Source organism: Alosa sapidissima, chromosome 13, assembly GCF_018492685.1.
Source record: "Alosa sapidissima isolate fAloSap1 chromosome 13, fAloSap1.pri, whole genome shotgun sequence".
NCBI lineage: Eukaryota > Metazoa > Chordata > Actinopteri > Clupeiformes > Clupeidae > Alosa > Alosa sapidissima.
This window is the reverse complement of record NC_055969.1, coordinates 33,381,935-33,401,599: the sequence shown is the minus strand read 5'-3', so window position 1 is coordinate 33,401,599 and position 19,665 is coordinate 33,381,935. Positions and strand designations below refer to the sequence as shown.

Below are 19,665 nucleotides of genomic sequence, written 5' to 3'. Positions count from 1 at the left end.
CACACACACACACACACACACACACACACACACACACACACACACACACAGAGAGAGAACACCAGTTGGCGAGCCTGTCCCCTCCAGCAGCTGCGTTCTCTCCCCCTCACAGGTAAATTCTGCTCCAAGCCCACTCTCACACTCTCAGGGCCCAGAAACAGAGCCCTCAGCACAAAAAAAAACGCTCGCTGTTGCAACTACAAGTGCAAACTCAGCTTGAGCCCTGGACCTGAGCAGATTTTTGGGAGAGATAATAGAAATGTAGGCACGCTTTAATGTCCGTGTGCGTCTCTCTGTTCATCGCTCTGTGAGTGTGCGTGCGTGCGTGTGTGTGTGCGTTCCCCCCCCCCCCCACCCTTCCATTCCATGGCAGTTTTTTTCTCTTCACATTTTTTTCCCTTCCTGCCTGTGCAGCCCTACACTTTAGTTGGTCGGTCTCTAGCCTCGGCTTCTGGCCAAAAACAATTCAAGAGCAAATCGAACAATAAATCACAGTGTACTGACAGCAGTGTTTCAACAGGATCCAGACTCATCGAGGGGAGGCCTATTAAAGCAGGGGCCCAGAGCACAGCCTCGGCCTGCACAGCGGGCAGCACAAACAAAGGCCTGCGCCCCACCACAGTGGGCCACAGACACATACCTCACATGACGCAGCGAGCACACAACAGCACACCTACAGCTCCCATCACAGCACATTTACATTAGAGACGGCGTATGAAGGAGGAGATTAAAGCGGAGCCAACGGAGGACCTGGAGTCTATAAACGCCAGTGAGATTTACAATGCCAGACATGTTTTGTTGCCAGTGCTGTGAGGGAGAGGTGACTCCATTTTGAGGTAAAAAAAAAAGAAATCAAATAATCAAACAAACAAACAAAAACAAGTGGTGCCATCCCTGTAGCTGTGGCGGAGAGGAGAGGAGAGGAGACCTTTGCTGGGAGTCTGCGTGCAGAGATCACCTTTCTAGCCTGACTGATATAATTCCCACTTTTGGCAGGGCTGAGGTTTTCAGGATTAGCCCAACGCTGGCCTCTAACGCTGGCCCTCCACCGGCCTCGGCCACAGGGTCCTCCCACCCAAGAGAGCAGGGGGGAGAAGGAGAAGGGGGGAAAAGGAGAAGGGGGGAAAAGGAGGAGGAGGAGGAGGAGGAGGAGGAGGAGGCAGCCTTGCAGGGGAGAGAGCGTGGCACGACACGGACGGCACAGACGGGGATATACAGGCCCAAGTGTGGCCCAAAAGAGCTTCCACAAATCCCCCAAAACCACCCTGGGGTGAGTGGGATTCTGGTCAAAATGGAAGTGCTCAAGGGTCACACAGCAGGTCACAGGAGCACACTGTTAGAGAGCAGCTTTAGAGGAGAGGAATCAACAGGCGGGGGGTTAAGGTGGAGCACTCATGAACCTGAGGTCTCTCTCTCTCGGTCTCTCGGTCTCTCTCTCTCTCTCTCTCCCTCATCTAAACCACTCCTGCAGCATCTCTCCATCCCTCTTGGCTTTCCTGTATGCTGTGGCAGTGAGTGTGGAGTGGCTGTGTGCACTGACGTCAGAGCTGAGGTGCTGACAGACATGTTACGCATGTGAAACCCCTGTGTGGGGAACTGCTCCAGACTCCAATACCGGACCAGAGTTAATGATCGAGGGTATGAGTCAAGGTTTCCATAACCATAATTACAGGGGTTTTTTTTGCCAGGTAAAATGTATTTAAAAATGATAAATGAACTTGCTGGTCAAAAGGTCCAGTAATAGTATTCATACAAAACATATAATACATCCTTTAACAGGATATTTGTGTTGCAGCCAAAAGCAAATCAAATCAATAATAGAACTATATCTTATTTCTTTCAGTATTATTGAATAATTATAAATTAATATGTAAAAATAAAAATATGATGACTTCTCACTCCCATTAGACAGCATGGGGAGAAAAGTGATTTTGTCCTGTCCCATTTAAAAAGGGTGCAATCTGTGGGAAACATCAAGTGGATCTCTGGCATTGTTTGATGAACGTGATGGTAAATGCAAACAACCAAGTAGTCTTATTCTCTTCACTGGGACAGTTCTGGTCACCCAAACCACATTTTGATGCTGACAAATAAATGATTTACAGCACCATAACCTGTGCTGGTAAGTTTCCAATTGGCCCAGTAAAACAAATTCCTTCCGGAACGGCTAGAAAAAAAAAATCCTACAGGAAAACCTGGTGTGGGTCGTACCGGCAGGTTCACATCCAAATAACCTATTTGCAAATGACTGCACACACAAACACATTAAATGCCACAGAGTAGGAACAGTCTGTGATACAATGGGAACTCACTTGAATAGAATTGTCTGCTGATCAAGTATAATAGGACATAGTGTCAGATTAAAGTCAGAATAAACACAACCTTGTGTTACAGTAACAAACGTGTGATGAGAAGAAAGTCTGACAAACGTGTATTGATTAAAAAAAACAGCAACAAAGGTTCACTGGGGAGCTCGTTCCCAAACAATCTCCTAAAGCCCAGTTCCCCACGGTACCCCCCAACAGCGGGACTGCTCCACTCCCGGTTCTGAAATTACAGCTCCGTGTCAATCACCTAAACATGCCTTTTTTTCCCAGACACTGTTGGCTTGTCAGCTGTCAAAAAAGATTAATTTCAAAGCTTGATCATTTTTCACAAGTGACAAGACCCCAATTGGCCTTATTTTATCTATAAAAAAAAAAAAAGCTTCCACATGCAAACTTCCCACAGGGACAGAACAAGATGTCACTGCAAATATTTTTTTTTTCCAAGATGGTCAAACCACTTTGTGCTGAAAAACTGAAGACTATAAAAGGTTGTGTTGTCAATTCACAAATATTATATGTTTCATTTCTCGCACATCTGTATCTTTGCAAAAATGTAGTTGCAAATGCGTTATTACATAAAATATGCTTTTTGAAGTACACAGAGCGCCGATGCAAAAACAACGTGATATTGTTTCATAGTATGGGCATGACCTTTGTGCTGCCCTACATACCTTACATATCTACACACCCGCATATGCTGTTTCTAATCAACATATGTCTGGTGAGAGAGCCATCCATTGGATTCTTTTACACTTCCTCAGCCCCACATGCAGGGCTACCTCTAAGAGCCTGAACTCGCGCGCTAACATTAGCATATCACATTCATGAACACCTGTTGCTCATACAGCCTGCTAGGTAAACAAACTGTTAATACTTCCACCAAAATGGTGGCATCTGTCATATAAGAAATATTTTCTGATTCTGCAATGATATTAATTAGAAGGATCTCGCCCAATCCACTATTACCAACATTTTCAGCTGCCTTAATGGTAATCTGATGGGAAATCTTTTCTCTTCTCGTGTTCGGAAAAAGACGACTACAATCCATATCAGGGAAAACCAGCGTTTTTCAAACCCACAGGAAAATGTGATGTGCCATACCATATAGAAGATGGTTCCATACACAAGTGCTCTCAAAATTCATTTCACCACAACCTAACGCTCTTACCTGATGACAGCCATGCAGGTTGGACTCCCTCCCATACGAGTAGGATGCTCTGTCTGATTTACCTGGACAGAAGAATGCAAAGAAGATGCAATGGTTAGTGATTTTGATGGTTAATGAGTTAAAAAGTGTCATAAGTGATGTTTTTTTACTCCAGACTCAGCCAACATATTATATATCGGCATCAGCAGCTGGTGATAAAATACATCATGCATATTGTCTTAGATGACAGGAATAACCACTTGGACACACACACACACACACACACACACACACAAGTAGCAAAAATACTGTTAGTATGGAAGGAAATATAAAAGGAAAAATAGATCCTAGAGAAAGAGAAGCTACTGTGTGGAGAACACGTACTACTTGCACTCTGCAGTGCACCCTTATCTCAATGTACAATTGCCGTTGTACCTATATTCCAAACCATTTCTGAGGACAAGCTTCAAAATGCCTTTCTTACATTACATTCTTGTTCTTCTCCTGTTTTAGTTATTTAGTTAAGAGGGCTCAATTTGTCTACTCAAGAATAAAAATACTGATTTGCCATCCACCATGAGTGGGTATGGCAAATTGTCTGAGAAAACAAAACAAACAAGATGTGCCATTTGTTTGGCAATTTGTGAGTTTGCAACAAATGGGTTTTTATTAGCACTTTTATTTACAGTGCTGACAGAGGAGGACATATCACCATGGGGACAAGGGGGGGAAGATGCAAACAGATTATTTACTGATGGTAAACACTTCTAGATAACACCTCAAAATTCAAAAGCCATGTAACATTGGGGGCTGAAATCTTATTGAAGCCGAAAGTGAGAATGCCTTTCTGAGTATAGCTCCTCAAAAAGAGCTCAGAAATGCTGTCTGTTAATTATATTGGAGGCCATGGTCCACTAACTCACTGCCTCCGTGTGGCTGGACTGCGCTCGGACTACTGCCAGCTGTGGGATATTGGCATTGGCACACACACGCACACACACACATCCATTCCCATGTGCACACAATACATGCACACACAAAAACATCATCTAATTCACATACTCTCAGATTTCATTTGCTTGAGGCAGTGGCAATATCAAATCAAACCAGCTTTTATTGAAAAATCTGTGCACTTGCGACTGTGTTCCCCTTTATAGTGTTATATATGACAGCGCTTGTTTTCCATCAAAGGGAGGCACAACACATAGAATGCTCTGCAACTAATCATGTAATAGAAAAATAATTCCAAACAAAAGGCCAAAGACCTTTTTACATACACACACATATGTGCATCCACAAACACACACGCACGTATATATAATTATTTCTTCAATCATGTACCAAGGAGGCATACAACTGTATTTATATAACAAGCAACTCCCTGTGACCTTTTCGACCTCGTGTTCCACCACACATCCAGGAGCATGCATGGAGCATAATTACACACAAACTAAAATCCCTGGTGCTTTCATTTAGTTGTAAGGGTACTTCAGGATTTAAGGATTTAGACAGGGGAGGCACTAAACATGCTTTTTCAGTAGAGGTCAGACCTGAGAGCAGTCTCTTTTTGAAACACGTGCACCTGCAAACACCCGTGCATTGGCGCAAACACACACACACACACACACACACACACACACACACACACACACACAATGACAAACGGACAATTAAAAAACATTGCTGAATAAGGAAACCTTTTCAAATAATGAATAAACAAAAAGAAGAAGTGAGCAGCAGTGTTTGGGAAAAAGGGAACTTGGGAGAATTTGATATCACAAGCGCTATTTATACACTTACACAGCCATGGCAGTTGCAAAATTCCACCTGGCATGAAAAAGGAGCCCTGCTCAATCTCAATGAAAACAAACTGCCATGAAAAGTTCACTGTAAGCACTCCAAGGACGAAAAAAAAGTGAGGATGGGAACAAATACATGAATGCAAGCTTTTTTTCTTAGTTTTTTTTCCCTTTCAGTGTCATGTTTTCTGTGTTCACTATGGCGTATTCCTAAACACTGCCCGCCACCTCTCACAAGCACACCAAATCCCAGATAATCCACCCAACTGGAAGTCAGGAAGTAAAGACTATCTCCATCACTGGGCTGAGCGGAGCAGGAATGTGCTTCTGGAGAAGCTGCGACGTTGCGCAAGCTCGCACACTTGGAAACAGATGCCGGTTAGGAAGACTTGGGGGAGACCAGGGGAAGAATCATGGACTGCGTAGCCTTGACTTACAAAGTTTATGTACATGGATTATGCAATGCTAAAATGCTGTAAGCTCACAGTAATATTAGCTCTATTAATGAAGTTTAAACAGCACTGTGGCATTGCTGTACTTTAATTTATTTGTCCCATTTCACCTTTCACCTATTACACAATAACAGAAATCATAAGGTTTCAAATGACTTCCTGTAATTTGTCGAGACTGATGAGCTATAGACAGCGCGGCACAGTTTGCTGGGAACTCTTAGCTAAATATGAACGGTTGACTCATAGGAGCCTTTCTCCAGCTTTGTTGGGGCTTTGAAGGACTCAGTTGAGCATAGATGACAGCCTCTTATTAAAGAAAAGGCAGCATTCTCCACTAAGAAAAGCTCTTTGTTCTTGATAATACTAGGACAAGGCTATGGGCCTCAACTGAAAGATAACACAACCAGAAGTTTATTTGTAGAAGGTATATTTCCAGAGGCATACTTCTCAGATAGGCCTAGCCTACCAATTCAAAACATATCAACATCTTATCAATACCAGATTACTAGGTACTGGCTATTCAACACAGCTGGCTACTAACAATTGTTTCTGCTTCATGGATATACAGCAAAGCTCCAAAGTGGCCAAGGATTTACTACACAGCTGAAAGCCATCACCGTCATGTCATTAGTATCCAGAGCTTTATTTATCCCTGTTTGGCCTTCCAGATCTTCACACTAATAAATTGTGGCGACAAAACATGGATTAAGCATTTCCACACAACCACCACTGCCCACAAAAGTGTGCACAAACACACACACATGCACATCTTACTATTAATTCGAGAACATTTATGAACTCTACCCCCAGTTGCCTCATCACAAACGTGTGCTGATCTCTGAAAGGTTGAGGGGAGGAGACCCCCTATTTCTGGCAACTGAAGATCAAGTGAGCTGAATTAACGCAGAAATGGCACGGTATAGGCCATGGTTAAAGGTAGCGTTCATAATGGCCTCTCGGATGAGCTGAGAACAAACCCCACATGCTCAGCTCCATGCACGACGCCGAGCTGGTGCCAGGCAGCAGGAGAGAGCGAGCAGTGATGTAAATGATACCAAAACAGGTTGGCTGTAATTATGGCACAGTGAAAATAGGTTGAAGAAATTACAAAAAAAAAAAAAACGAAACAAAAAACATTCCTCGTTATCAAATCAGGTGCAAACCAAAGTAGACTACTGTGTATTTATTAGATACAGGAGCCATTTTCGGGATGACTCACTGGACTGTTCCCGGGGAAAAACGGAACCGCTCAGCTAAATCGTAGTCACATTAAAAACAAAATGTAGGCAAAAAGAAATGCTAAAAAGGTATGAACACTCAACTAAAACACCAGAGAAAAAAGACTGCAGTACACAATAGCGGTGTGTCCATTTCAGCAAATTACCATGGAGGACGGCACCATGCCAAATGAGCTTTTAAGCTTATTCCTATTTAGTTCATATTTCATGTAAAGATAGATATTAAACATGGGAAAACAAATGACACTAAGATATGTTTGCTAGTATTAAATAATTTCCACTAGTAGATGTGTTATTTTGTTTAGTAGCTAAATAATACAAAAATGACAAATATTCAAATAATGACAAAAGCCTTAGCATTTATGGCTCATCTCATGTTCTGAAATCATCTGAAACGCAGCTACTTATATATAAAATATGCTCTGCCTGATCTTTACAAAAGGTCACAAAACACTATATCCATGAAAAGTAACGTGTCAGCAATTGTGACGAGCTGCAATTTCAATAAGGGGGAAAAAAGACAGGTGTAGAAAAAAACACCAAATTTGAATTCTTTTTAATTAACGTCATTTAAAAAGACATGCAATTAGGAGCATATGAAATTAATGAAATAGCAAAAGTGGACCGGAGAATCTTAAAGAACTGTTCCCCCCGATCTCTGAAGTAATCGTGTGCCAGGGAACCAGCGATGGCCCTGCCCCCCACTGACATTCAGCTCCGACTCTCTCTAGCTCTCTGTGCTGGCTCTGTTGTTTATTTATGACGTCCGTCCTCTGTGCTAGCCCATCTTTGTGATGTGGCATCTGCCCTATGCTGAGTTAGTGGACAAGCTAGTGACAAGGCCCAGAGATGCTCATATATTAGACCGTGAAAGGCCTATAAACAGCCACTCTAAGCCTGTCACTGGGACAAGGGAAAACAATCGGGAGCAGTTACATAATGCCTATTATTTACTGTTTAACCACCACGGCAGTTAGAGTGGAAACCAATTTGTTTACTGTAGTATTTTCTTGAGTGTGAAAAGAAAAAAAGTTTGATTTTTTTTCTTTTTGTCTTTTGAAACAAGTGAACACAGAAGCGTGGGAAAATGATCTTGTGCCATGGTGTCCCGTGGTAACACTGATATTAAACTCTGAAAGAACCACTTCAGCTCTTTCAAAGTCCTTTACGAATGCCCTCAGGGGCAGGGATCATTTCAAAGTGACATCAAAAAACAACTCCGCTTATAAAATTAAGCAGCAAATAATGTTTTTCATTTTCCCACATATTCTTTAATACAGACAAAACAAAGACCAAAATGGAGAAGCTCCAACAGTGGCATGGACTTCCCTCTTTTTTAATCCTATTAAATATTTCATGTGCTTGCACCAACACACATGTCTGGGTCTGTGAGTTTGGGGAGAGGAAGGAAGGGAATGTGTGTGTATGTGCCCCTATTGCCTTGGGACACACTATACTAGCTTGACAGGCCAAGATCCTCCACACACACACCGCCCCTCCAAACCGATGCCTACCAATCCACTTGGAAAAATCCCGTATCCCGGTGACTAAACCAGGGGCGGCAAATTACAGCGCTCATCAGCAGGTGCTTGCTAGCATCGACCTGAACAGCCAAAGAGCACAAAACACAACACCCACCTCCCCACCCAGGTGCTTGATACGCACCAAGAATACCCCGACAATGCTACTCATTTCTGCGCAAGACTCCACATTGTTTAGCTTTTCTTTTTCATTAGATTCTCCTACTATGAAATCACTGTCTGAAATATAAATCCAGTGTTCAATTTCTGCTGTTGAAGTTATTTTATTTAACAACTATGATTTTATTTGATTAATATGTTTAACCTTCAAAAAATTGTATTGATCAATCAAACATATATCAATATTTTAATATAATGTAAAGCATTCTAATCCTACCATTGTTGCTAAATTTTGAAGCAAAATACTGTATATACTTTCACAATTAACATGTAGACAAAATAGTTAAAGTGATTTCTTCAAAAATCCATCATTAAAAAAAATCATACACTGGGGAAAAAAAATTGATTCTCAGATTTCCCCCTGTAAACTTGTTGAAAAATAAATAAGCAAACGGCAAACGTGGGTGGGTGGTGTAGACATCTTAAGTGCTGCCTGATTAAAAAATAACAGCTATGTCACTCTCTGGCCCTCTGAAAGCCTTCGCTCGACAGCCGCGGCAGAGACGAGCTAAGCAGGTGTGACAGGCTGGCAGCATCTGGGTTTGCGGGCAGGTCCAAACCGAAAGAGTCTGGATCTTTCTGCGGTTGTAAGCGCGTTTGAGAGACACGAACACATACGTACAAAGCCTGATGAGAGTCTCTATACATGCACGGCCAAACGTGCCTTTAATATTCCTAAAGCCTCTCGTTCTATGGCCCTGGGCATGATTCTGACAGGTGGCTGCCAGCAGCACTCTGGCCTTCTCTCTTAAGTTTTCAAAATTACAAAAAGGTTGTGGGAAGCTACATAGTACAGCACTGCAAGTGTTGTACGGCTTGTGTGATGTGAAAAAGATTTGAAAGGTAATACAGATCCAGTCTCTTATGCGGTGCATACAGAAATTTAAAATTCTATTATGTATGTTTTACAAAATAAAAATAGTGAAAATAATATCTGATACAGAAATACCTAATTTGAGTAAATAACAAGGGATTTATAATGTTGGTGAAATTATGTAAACATTACATAAATTTGACTTGAGAAATGACAATTTAGATTATGTGGCGCTGGAACAAGCGAGTTGAAATGAATTATACAAAGTGACTTGAAGACAAAATAAGGGGTATTTTTCTTTTCTTAAAAGCTGGGCCAAAATTAACTGGCAGACTCCAAAGTGAATCCTGAAGCAAACTTGGCATACAAACGACAAAAGAAAACCTGGACTGGTCAAGGTTGGGGGTTATGGAGGCTGGGCTCTTGACTGTTATTCCGTGCCAAGTTAGGATTTAAAGGACCTCACATCGACCCCATTTCAGCGGCAGGATACATGGGAGTGTTATCCCAAGGCAAATGGTTTTGTGTCATGCATTGCCATGGGTTTCTCCTCTCATTCCTCAATCAATCTGCCTTGAATAGACTGATAAAAACGCTACAACAAGAGAAGGTTCAGTTCTCAATTTTCAGTCTACCATTACGGTGAAGAAATGTCCAGAATTTTTTTTCATGAAAGCTGCCAGGGTGTTTGAGGTGAAGGAAGTTATAGAAGAAAAAAAAATAATACATTGATACAAAAAAATTATTTGTGCTACTACTGCATAAACGGTAACAAACATGGAGGGTGAGGCAAGCGGCAAGGGTTAACAATCTATTCCTGTATGGTGTGGAGGAGGACGGGCGAACTGCACAGACATGAATCATTCTTAGTAATTCCACTGTTTCCATGACATCAATGGGCACCCTTCCAGAACTCCGACAAAGTCTAAGAGGTACCAAAGAGAAGGCACCGTAGCCATAGGGAACCTGGCTTCAAAACACACACAAATAATCAACCACAACAACAGCACACACACAAAAGCTACGCGCATCAAATGCAAGAAATATTGTCTCCTCATAGAAAGCTGCAAATTTTGCATTCAAAATTAATTTTACACGTTGGTTGATGAGCAACCAACAGCGAATCTCTGGCAGCCAACGAGCCCTTGGCACGAGGATGACTGAATAAATCAAAAGATAGATGAATAAGTAACTACGGCTATGGCGACCAGAAAAAGACACAAAGCCATCTTATTTTGTCAGCCATACTATTTGCTTTCTAATTGGAGGTGCTTGCTTTGGGTGCTTTTTTTTCTCGCGCCTGAACACTATTGATAGGCAATAGATGGCAGAGAGGCAAGGGCATTGAAATTCAGCGGCTGCGTGTTGAGAGCTGTGCTCTTGTTAAGTTCTTTTGAATGCACTTGATTACATTCTAGGCAGACACCCCCATGCAAAACAGCCCTCATTATACCCCTAAGCCCCACCCAGCTCCTGTCCAAAAATTAATAAGATAAAATAAAACAACCCGGCATAGGTTCACATGCGTTAAGACATCCAAATGTGGATGTTAATACGCTTTTCAGTCAAAAATCAGTAGGTTGTTGGTTACGCTGTCAGTGCAGTATACACAGACTTGGAGAAGAGAAAAGCACCTGAGCTTGTGAATTCTGGCTCAGTGCTTGGAGAAGCATTGCTTTGAATGCATTCAGCAATTTGGCAAATCCACACTAAGAGAAAATTAACCCCATTTGCAGATTTGGAAGGAACCATAAAGTTGAGGGAAGTTGAAGCTGTAGGTGTTTTTGTGCTTTTATGTGTGTGTGTGTGTGTGTGTGTGTGTGTGTGTGTGTGTGTGTGTGTGTATATGTGCATGCAAGTAAAAGGTGCATTTGTGTGAGAATATCCATGAGAGTGTGAGTGTGTGTGTCTGCATTTCTGAGATCATTAGCTTGTGTGTACATTTGTGTGTGAAAACATTAGCGTGTGTGTGTGTGTGTGTGTGTGTGTGCGTAAGTATGTGAGCCTGTTTGTCTCAGACAAACCTCCGCTACTGAAATGCGGCAGGCACTGCAGATTTTTTCTTGGCACCGTGACAGCGGTGGTGGCACTGCCAAGCCCTATGGCGAAAACTACTAAAAGAGGCATGAGGATGGCATTAGAGCTGAAATCTCCTCTTTTCTCCGGCTGCATGGTGCTCCTCGGCCACGGGCTCCAAACCGCTGCTCCATTATGACGTTCTCCTTATTTATCGATCCTTCGATGATCCCCTCTGATCTTTGAATCGGTGCCATCTCAAACACGCCCCGCCATCTCACATCTCCAGCCACCCCCACTCCAAAAATCAGGGGTACGCCTAATCTTTTGTTTTTGCCTTCTTTTGTTTTTGCATTTTGTTTTGTTTTTCTTCTTTCTTTTGTCTTTGTTTGCTCGATGAAGGCAGCAGCACAACGAAATTCCTTTAAATTTCATTCTGTTGTTGTTTTGCGTTGCCGTTGCTTTGTCTACAAGATTTGGGCCGTGTTGCTGCAATACCTGGACACAATGGCTGGTTGTGATGTACATGAGGCTTTGCGTGCACGTTTTGCTGACACTAAAACCTAAACAAATGAACAATGTGCTCCATTATGCATGAATGAGAAAAATAACATTTAGAAAGCCCCAAAAACAAGAGCAAGGATTACTTAAAACAGGGAAATCCCAGTCAAAACCATCATTGATCGAAAGAATACAATTCAACAGTGCCACAAACAAAGGCAGGATGCCACAGTCAAAGCTCAGTGCTTTTCTCTCTGCCATTGTAATTAAACCATCTTACTGTACACAAAAAATGTACTTAGTATGGACTTAACTCGCATTCTTCTCTCAGGTTTCTCAGACACAGCCAAATCTTTTGCCAGAAACAAGACACTCAGCTGCGCCTGATCAGAGCAAACAGTACTTTGGCTTTCAAATCAGTGTGTGCTGCACACACAGGAGAGAGAAACGCACTGTGATTTATTTCCGGTCCTCTGGGCGGAAGCACAGACTTCGGTGGCGCTCGGGAATGGCAGATTCATGAGCGCTTATTTGACCGTCTCACCTTCACTGCCCGTTTCAGAAGACAAGAGAGACATTTGCCTGCACTGGAGGACATCTGACAGACGCAGCGATTTTCTTGGAAAATCATCTGATCATGACTGACATTTTCTGACTGTTTTCACCATTGGTCTAAAAATGTCTACATCACCACAAATAGCAACACAAAAATGTGAACTCTGCTATTCCTATCTTCTATTAATCACCTAACAGTGCTGTTATGACGTAGACAGTCCTATTTTTCCAACAGCCATCTCTCCTCTTAATTTGTGCTATAAAGAAAAGTAATAGTGGGCAGAGGACAAATGTCTTTTTAATAGACACCTAAAATACAATCCAGTCCGAGGAAACCTACCGGAAATTATGATTTAAGAGGCAACTTTTAAGGGACTACTAAAGGGTCCTTCTAATAGGCAGAAGTTTATAAAACTGTTTCCATTAAATCAATCTCCATCCCTGAGGTAATCTAAACTGTGTATCCAAAAGAAAATATGAAGCTAAGAATCATAGTAATTTAACCACAAACTATATAAAAATCAAAACTACCAGTTTTTCCTCCCAATGAAATATGCTATGAGGGATGGCATCACTATGTGAATGGTCCCCTGGGTCCTTTCCCGGTTCAGCTCACAGTTGTGATGCAATAGCTGGGCTGAGATCGGAGACGTGAGAACATGCAGCCCTCCAATGAGGTAACGCAATGGGCCACTCAAGCCGGCGTGCTACGGAGAGCTCGGCCCAGGCTAGGTGTGAGGAGACACAGACCAACAGCTGCAGTCAGGCAGCTCAGCAGCTAGCCGTCAACCGAGCCAAAAGGCCCCCGCTCCCTCTTAGAGCATCCTCCCAAACGCCTCATTTCAAATTCCTGTCAAGGAGAAGAGTACGAGTAACATTTGAAGACCGCATTCCCTGGCATGGGTACACCTACTATACATGCATGGTGTGTGTGACATTCAACCAGATTTAAATCCTTCCCTTTGCAACACAATGTGTCATTTTACTCTTCAATGAGGAGTCCAGTAACTAGAGATATGTTCATTCTTCTCACTCTTTTCCACAACAACGCATCATACCAAAATAGTTTGCAATATATTTTGACAATACCTAATAACTTTTAAATTAAACAACGTTTAATTTATTAATTGTTGCAGTCCTAGTAAAATGTCCTGCTAACAGTTGTTCTTATTTGAACGTTACTAGTAGACTAGATGTGTTGTAATCGCATGACTGTGTAGATGTAATTGCATGACTGTGGACTGACCTTCACTCTATCCACTGGGACCCCCCCCCCCCCCCCCTCATCTCTACGGATGCCCTTGCTACCTCTCAGCACTTCTCCCTCACACATGCATGATGACACACGCACCCGGACGGCACAGGAAGGGCAGGGGAGGGGAGTGCCCATAGAAATGGCAGGCGAGGCACTGGGGAGGCTGTGGGGTGGTGGGTGGGGCATGTGGGGAATTTGGGACCGAGCTCCAGGGGAGTTCATGCTTCACAGTCCGATAATGCGCAAGGACTCTGAGCGCCAAGCGCGAGCCAGAGGGCTGTATTTAACACTGCGCGCGCATGCACGCACGCACGCACGGGGGACAGTTCTCAGTGAAGGTGGCGTTCATGTAAATGGAGATCCAGAAGTTGGGTCAGGTGCTGTCACTACCCCTGGAAGAGTGTGAGAGAGTGTGTGTGTGTGTGTGTGTGTGTGATGGGGGTTAAGGCTCTAAGGTCATGGGGTGACACTCCTGTCGGCGCCCCCCCACCGGAGGAGGGGTCAAACAGGACGTGGTGATGTCACCTCCACTTGTCACCCCCCTCAGGGCTTCCCATGACTATTCATCAGCTCCACAGTCAGCACCACAGGCTCAGCACCACGCCACTTTTGGGCTGAGCAGCGTTTCCCCAGCTCAAACACACCCTCTGAACTTTCACAAGCTTTGCATATTCCAAATTTCTATACAGAAAAGTACATGGAATGTCATGATACTGAAAGCTAATCAGCATCCAAGGAATCCTTAATTTCACTCCATAACAGTGAAAGTCTTTTGTCCCTTTCACATTCAGCATGTACACCTCTAGTCAAGGTCTCACTGAACTATAGGCTCCAAGCAGGTGCGTCAGGGGGGAAACTGGGTAAAGTCTATCCATCTTCTCCTTGGCATGAATGAAGGGAAATAGGACATAGGGCATCCCTCTGCCACCCAGTCACCTCCACAACTCATCCCTAAACTACTCTATCACCGGCTCAGCACCTGCTCGGCAAAGCAAGAGGACTTCACATCAGCCAGGAGCTGGCATTTGCTGGGATGGGGAGCATCTTTTATTCTTGAGACCGGCTGTGCTGGAAGTCAGTGCAGGAGTGCACTCAGGCAGAGCTTGGAACACCTGAACTGGAAAACACAACTAATGGCTAGTTCCAGCACAAATGGGATTGTTGAAGTCCACAATGCACGGCTTAGACAGACACAACGACAACAGGGAGAGACAAGAGAAAAAATAAGCTCCAAGGCAGAGTGAAATGGCTAGACATCTCAAGGCAGAGTGAGACGGAAAGAGAGAGAGACAGAGCGAGAGAGGGAGGGAGGCAGGGAGACTGCTGTTCCCTCTGGTTGTAAGACAGTGGGTCAGGACAAAAAAAGCACAGCAGTGGAGTCTGCTGGAGAAACAGGTGCACCATCTGCATCACAACATTACGGTGCCTCTGGGTGCAGTTCCTGTGAGCTGGTTGCCTCTACACACATATGCGGGCATGCGTGTGCATACGCGCTGATGGAAAGCCCCCATCATTTAGATATCTGTCTGATCTGATCTCCCAAGCAACACCTCCACACACACACACCCTAGTTTTTCCAACAAGCATGAATGAAAGGAAGCCCATCCGTGTGTCTCTGGCTCCTGTTCAGTGAACGGGGGCATCTATAATGCATAGGGAGTTTAAGGCTCTTCTCTCTCACCTCTGTCCCAATCCTGCTTGGTGGCTGCCAACAGCTCCTCTTGGCACAAGCCTGGCGCTGCCATCGTAAGCGTATGTAATAGCTGGGCGGAGCAGCAGCAGCAGCTCGCGTGATGGGGAAAGAGCAGGTGGCTGCCATCTAACGACGATTACACTTAGGCTCACGAGGAGGGGCTGGTGCTCGGCGTCACACTCAGAAGAGTAGAGAAAATGGGAGTGGACTTGGGAGGTGTTGTGTGAGATATTGCATGTGTGTGCACTGCATCCATCCTCCAGAGTATACTAAGTTTGCTTGTGCACTATTATAAACCATTTTGGTTAAGTCAGTTTGCAAAATGCAATGGACGCAATGTTTGAAATACACAAATCAGCATATTTATTTGTCTAATGGGCTATGATATACAGGTGAGCATTAGCATTAGACAAGTTTGATTCAAATGAACTCGTTTTTCCGTAAGGCCTGTCAAAAGTGCCAGAGGCTTGCCTACAAAGAAAAAAAAAATGTATGGAAAAATTACACTTTTTTTGTCCTGTGCACTACTTTGGTGCTTTTGGCATGCAAGCTGCTTAAATATAGTGAGCCTTTTAAGTCTTCTTTTGCTTTGAATTCAGGGTCTGCATAAGCCCAGCTGTTGGAATGCTTACACTGCAGCTAGAAATGTGGTCAGAAGCTCAGCTTCTGTGCGCTTGTGAGGGCGTCCAAGCCTCTAGTCTACGCTAATATATGATTAGTCAAGAGGCAGCAGCATTGCGAGTGGCAGGTGAGAGGTCTAACAGACAGCAAATGTTGAAAACTCATTTCATTTTTATACACATTCTCACACACACACACACACACACACACACGACAAAGGAACCGTTTAAAAACAAATTATACCTCAAAACAAATCGTTCTTCCCTTCATTATTACAATTTAGTGTGTCTACGCTCTGACCACACTTCAGTAGCGAATTGTGATTAGCTTGAAGCATGGAAGAGAGGCTGAGAGTAGTCTGTACCAAGGAACGCTACACATTCATGTCTTTAGAAGACATCAAAACCAAGCCAAGCTCTCCGCTGATCCCCCCCCCCCCCCCCCCCAAATCATTTTAAATATGAACTAAATGGGTTGGATTCAAACACACAGTTCACACAAAAGTAAGATTTAAGTAATCACTTAGAAATGTATTTAGGCATCAGCACGACTTTGTCTTACTAAAATCTGTTCCTGGGTTGCATATGCAAATTGTGTTTTTCTGTTATTTTTTTTTCCCTGAGAATCTTAATGGATACCCCCCCACCCCTCCTCCTTGTGTAATTATGGCTTGTGGAAGAGGGTGTGTGTACATGCGCATGTGCGTGTGCATGTGTGTGTGTGTGTGTGTGTGGCGTCTTTGTGCAGGGAGAGCAGGTGATGTGCTGGAACAGCTGGAGACAGAGGAGGCTGCAGCTGCTGAGGAATACACAGACAGCCGACGCAAAGGAGCCTGGGAATTCTTCTTGCGTCCACCAAAACACTGACCAGGAGACCCACCAAAACAACATCCTAGCTAGCTAGCCTCTTAGACATCTATTCAAATCACCAGAGGCACTCACCACAAGGCAAAGCTCAGAGGGCAAATATAACACAAATGGTACAAATTCGGATCATGTTTAGGCATGATCTGTTCTGATCCGCTTCTCCCCCCTAAAGGACAGACACATCCAGAGTACTACCACAACATAGTCTAGTTGAGTGAACCATCCATGGAGACCTTAGTACACTGTCAATAGCCCTAACCTGACTGTCTGTGTGCAAGTGTCTATGAGTGTTTTCTGGCCGATTTACTGAGACCCTGGTTGCTGCGACCAAGGACAAGGGCAGTCGGTAGGGGAGCAGGCAGTCTGCAGGGGGTGGAGGAGTAATCGAACACACACACACACACACACACACACACACACACACACACACACACACGGCAGTCACCCTGGCTCAGACCTGGGCCAGGTGGAGGAATGCACTCAGCCTCATCCTCGTCCTGCGTGGTTCACAGGCTTGGCAGGCAGCATTGATTAGGCTAATCACTCGGTAAGGGGCTTACACCACACTACCTGAATGCTAACCAACACACCCTCACACTCACAAACACACACACTTTGAATTCTTCCTTCGAGTATCTCTGGGAGTGCGGATGTTTGTGTGGGTGTGTGTGTGTGTGTGGCTTTTCTTTTCTTAAGTTGCCTGTTGGGTGAAGGAGGGGGGTGGAGTAGCAGCCACTGCTGTCCTTGCTATTTCATCTACGTATTCTAAACACACACACACACTTTTCAGGTGGTGATTTTGGTGGCCTTCGGAAAACAGCACCTTGACACCAGATGCTAGGAGGAATGAAAGCTGGAGTGAGAGGCTGACTTTCCTACCTTTGCTTTCTTTTTATGCTCTACAGTGAACTTCTACCTTTGTGCTCACCGAGACACATGCGAGAGAACACAAGCACAATGGCAGAGAACTACAACTTTTTTGTGAGCGTTTTTCCCTGAACACAGACAAACTTTGGGAGGCTACATCGAAAAACATCCAAAGCTGGACAAATAAAATACATGGGAGGCTCCAGGCCAGGCAGCAACCCTGCAAGAGGAAAACAAAGTGAAGGACACAGGAGAGGAAGAGTGGAGGAGAGGACAGAGGGGATGACAAAGGTTCAGAGAAGAGGACTCAGCCTTTCTTTCCAGAGGTCCTCACTGTCAGCTGAGGAGAGGAGAGGAGACGGAGGTGGTGATGGGGGCGAGAGCCCAAAGCTCATATAGGCACGAGAGGAACAGAGACCTTGCCCTCTCTCGCCTCCCTGTCAGTTGTGATGTGTCAGTAATGAGCTACGCTCTAACTGGAGCTGCCACTGGCATAGACTCAAAACACAGGTAAACATTGGCACATGTACACAAACACACATCTCTGCTGCGACTCGAGTTGTCACTGACTGTCAAACCCTGTCTGGGGGTGGGAAGACCCTCAAGTGCCTGACATCCCTGAGAGTACAAAAACAACAGGAACGTATAGCAACTGACCGGTGTGGACTTGAATCACATGACTTCTGACAAATGACCAATAACAATGACTCTAGACCTCACTCACACTTTGACTTGTAATGACTTGACATATTTCATATGCACAAATATGAAATTAATTAATCTTATGAAACACTATTGCAGCTATTTCCTGATATTCTTGCCCACATTTCAGCTAAACCTGCAATGAACACCAATGACGCTGCATACACAAGAAATTGGTACCTTGGGTTACTGCATTTGGTTTCAAAGGCTGCACTGTTGTAAACAACAAACGGATAGCAATGTATAAAACACGCTGAACCAAGATTACAGATGGTTAAGCAACAACATCTGGCTTTGTTTGACACTTAAGGCTGTACAAAAACCGCCAAGTATAATTATCCATGTAGTATCTTTGGTAAGCCTTGGCTTAAGCTGGTGAGAGCTTGTGTGCTATGGGTGCAGCTAGTTCTAGAGCTATACTGCGGCTATACTGTCTGAGTTGTTCAGTGGCCATCAAGGTCTTGCAGAGCTTGCCTCCAAGTCACAGTGGCATCATACCATGTTCTCATGTCACACACTAATTATCTTGCACACTTTGGTCCAATTAGATTTTTTTTGGATAATGTAAAGATTCTCCCTAAGCTAGTGTTATGCTTACACTGAATTCCATATGATAAAAGAAACTCACTCATTAACACAGCACTTTCCATTTGAAAGGCTTGGAAATATGTGTATTTAAACAGTCAATCACCCTAATAATTTTTAAGGTTTACTTAAAAAATAAGAAACATTTCTAAAGGCATTGACTATTTGTATTAATTTAAAGTAACCTTTACTCTGTAAGCAAAAATGCTAATTCATTTAAGAGTGCACAATGATTTGAACTCTTGAAAAGGATTAGTACTTGGAATATACTTTGGACTTGCTTGGGACTTCTGTGTTGACGTGGCTCTTGACTTGGGTCATTAGGGCTTGAGACTTGCGAAACAATGACTTACGCAAAAAAACGTATTACGCAAACGTCATTGTTTGTCATTTACGGTACGTAAATATGTAGCCCACTTATTCTGGTTATTAACATGGGAGCGTGTCTTCAGTGATCTGGGTGAAGATGAAGTTTGACATTACAAGGAAGAAAGCCACCTTAACCGTCCATTGGACAGCCAGGGGCG

At 43.7% G+C, this 19,665-nt stretch overlaps 1 protein-coding gene across 20 annotated transcripts in view; it reads right to left on the bottom strand.

Annotated features, from left to right (window-relative positions):
* Positions 1-19,665, bottom strand: part of tcf4 (transcription factor 4) — a 162,241-nt gene that overhangs the window by 85,168 nt on the left and 57,408 nt on the right. For all 20 annotated transcript variants that reach the window (XM_042058469.1, XM_042058470.1, XM_042058476.1 and 17 more), the window contains one exon: positions 3,496-3,557. In XM_042058469.1, the coding sequence (XP_041914403.1) occupies positions 3,496-3,557 (62 nt within the window). The remainder of the gene's footprint in view (positions 1-3,495; positions 3,558-19,665) is intronic.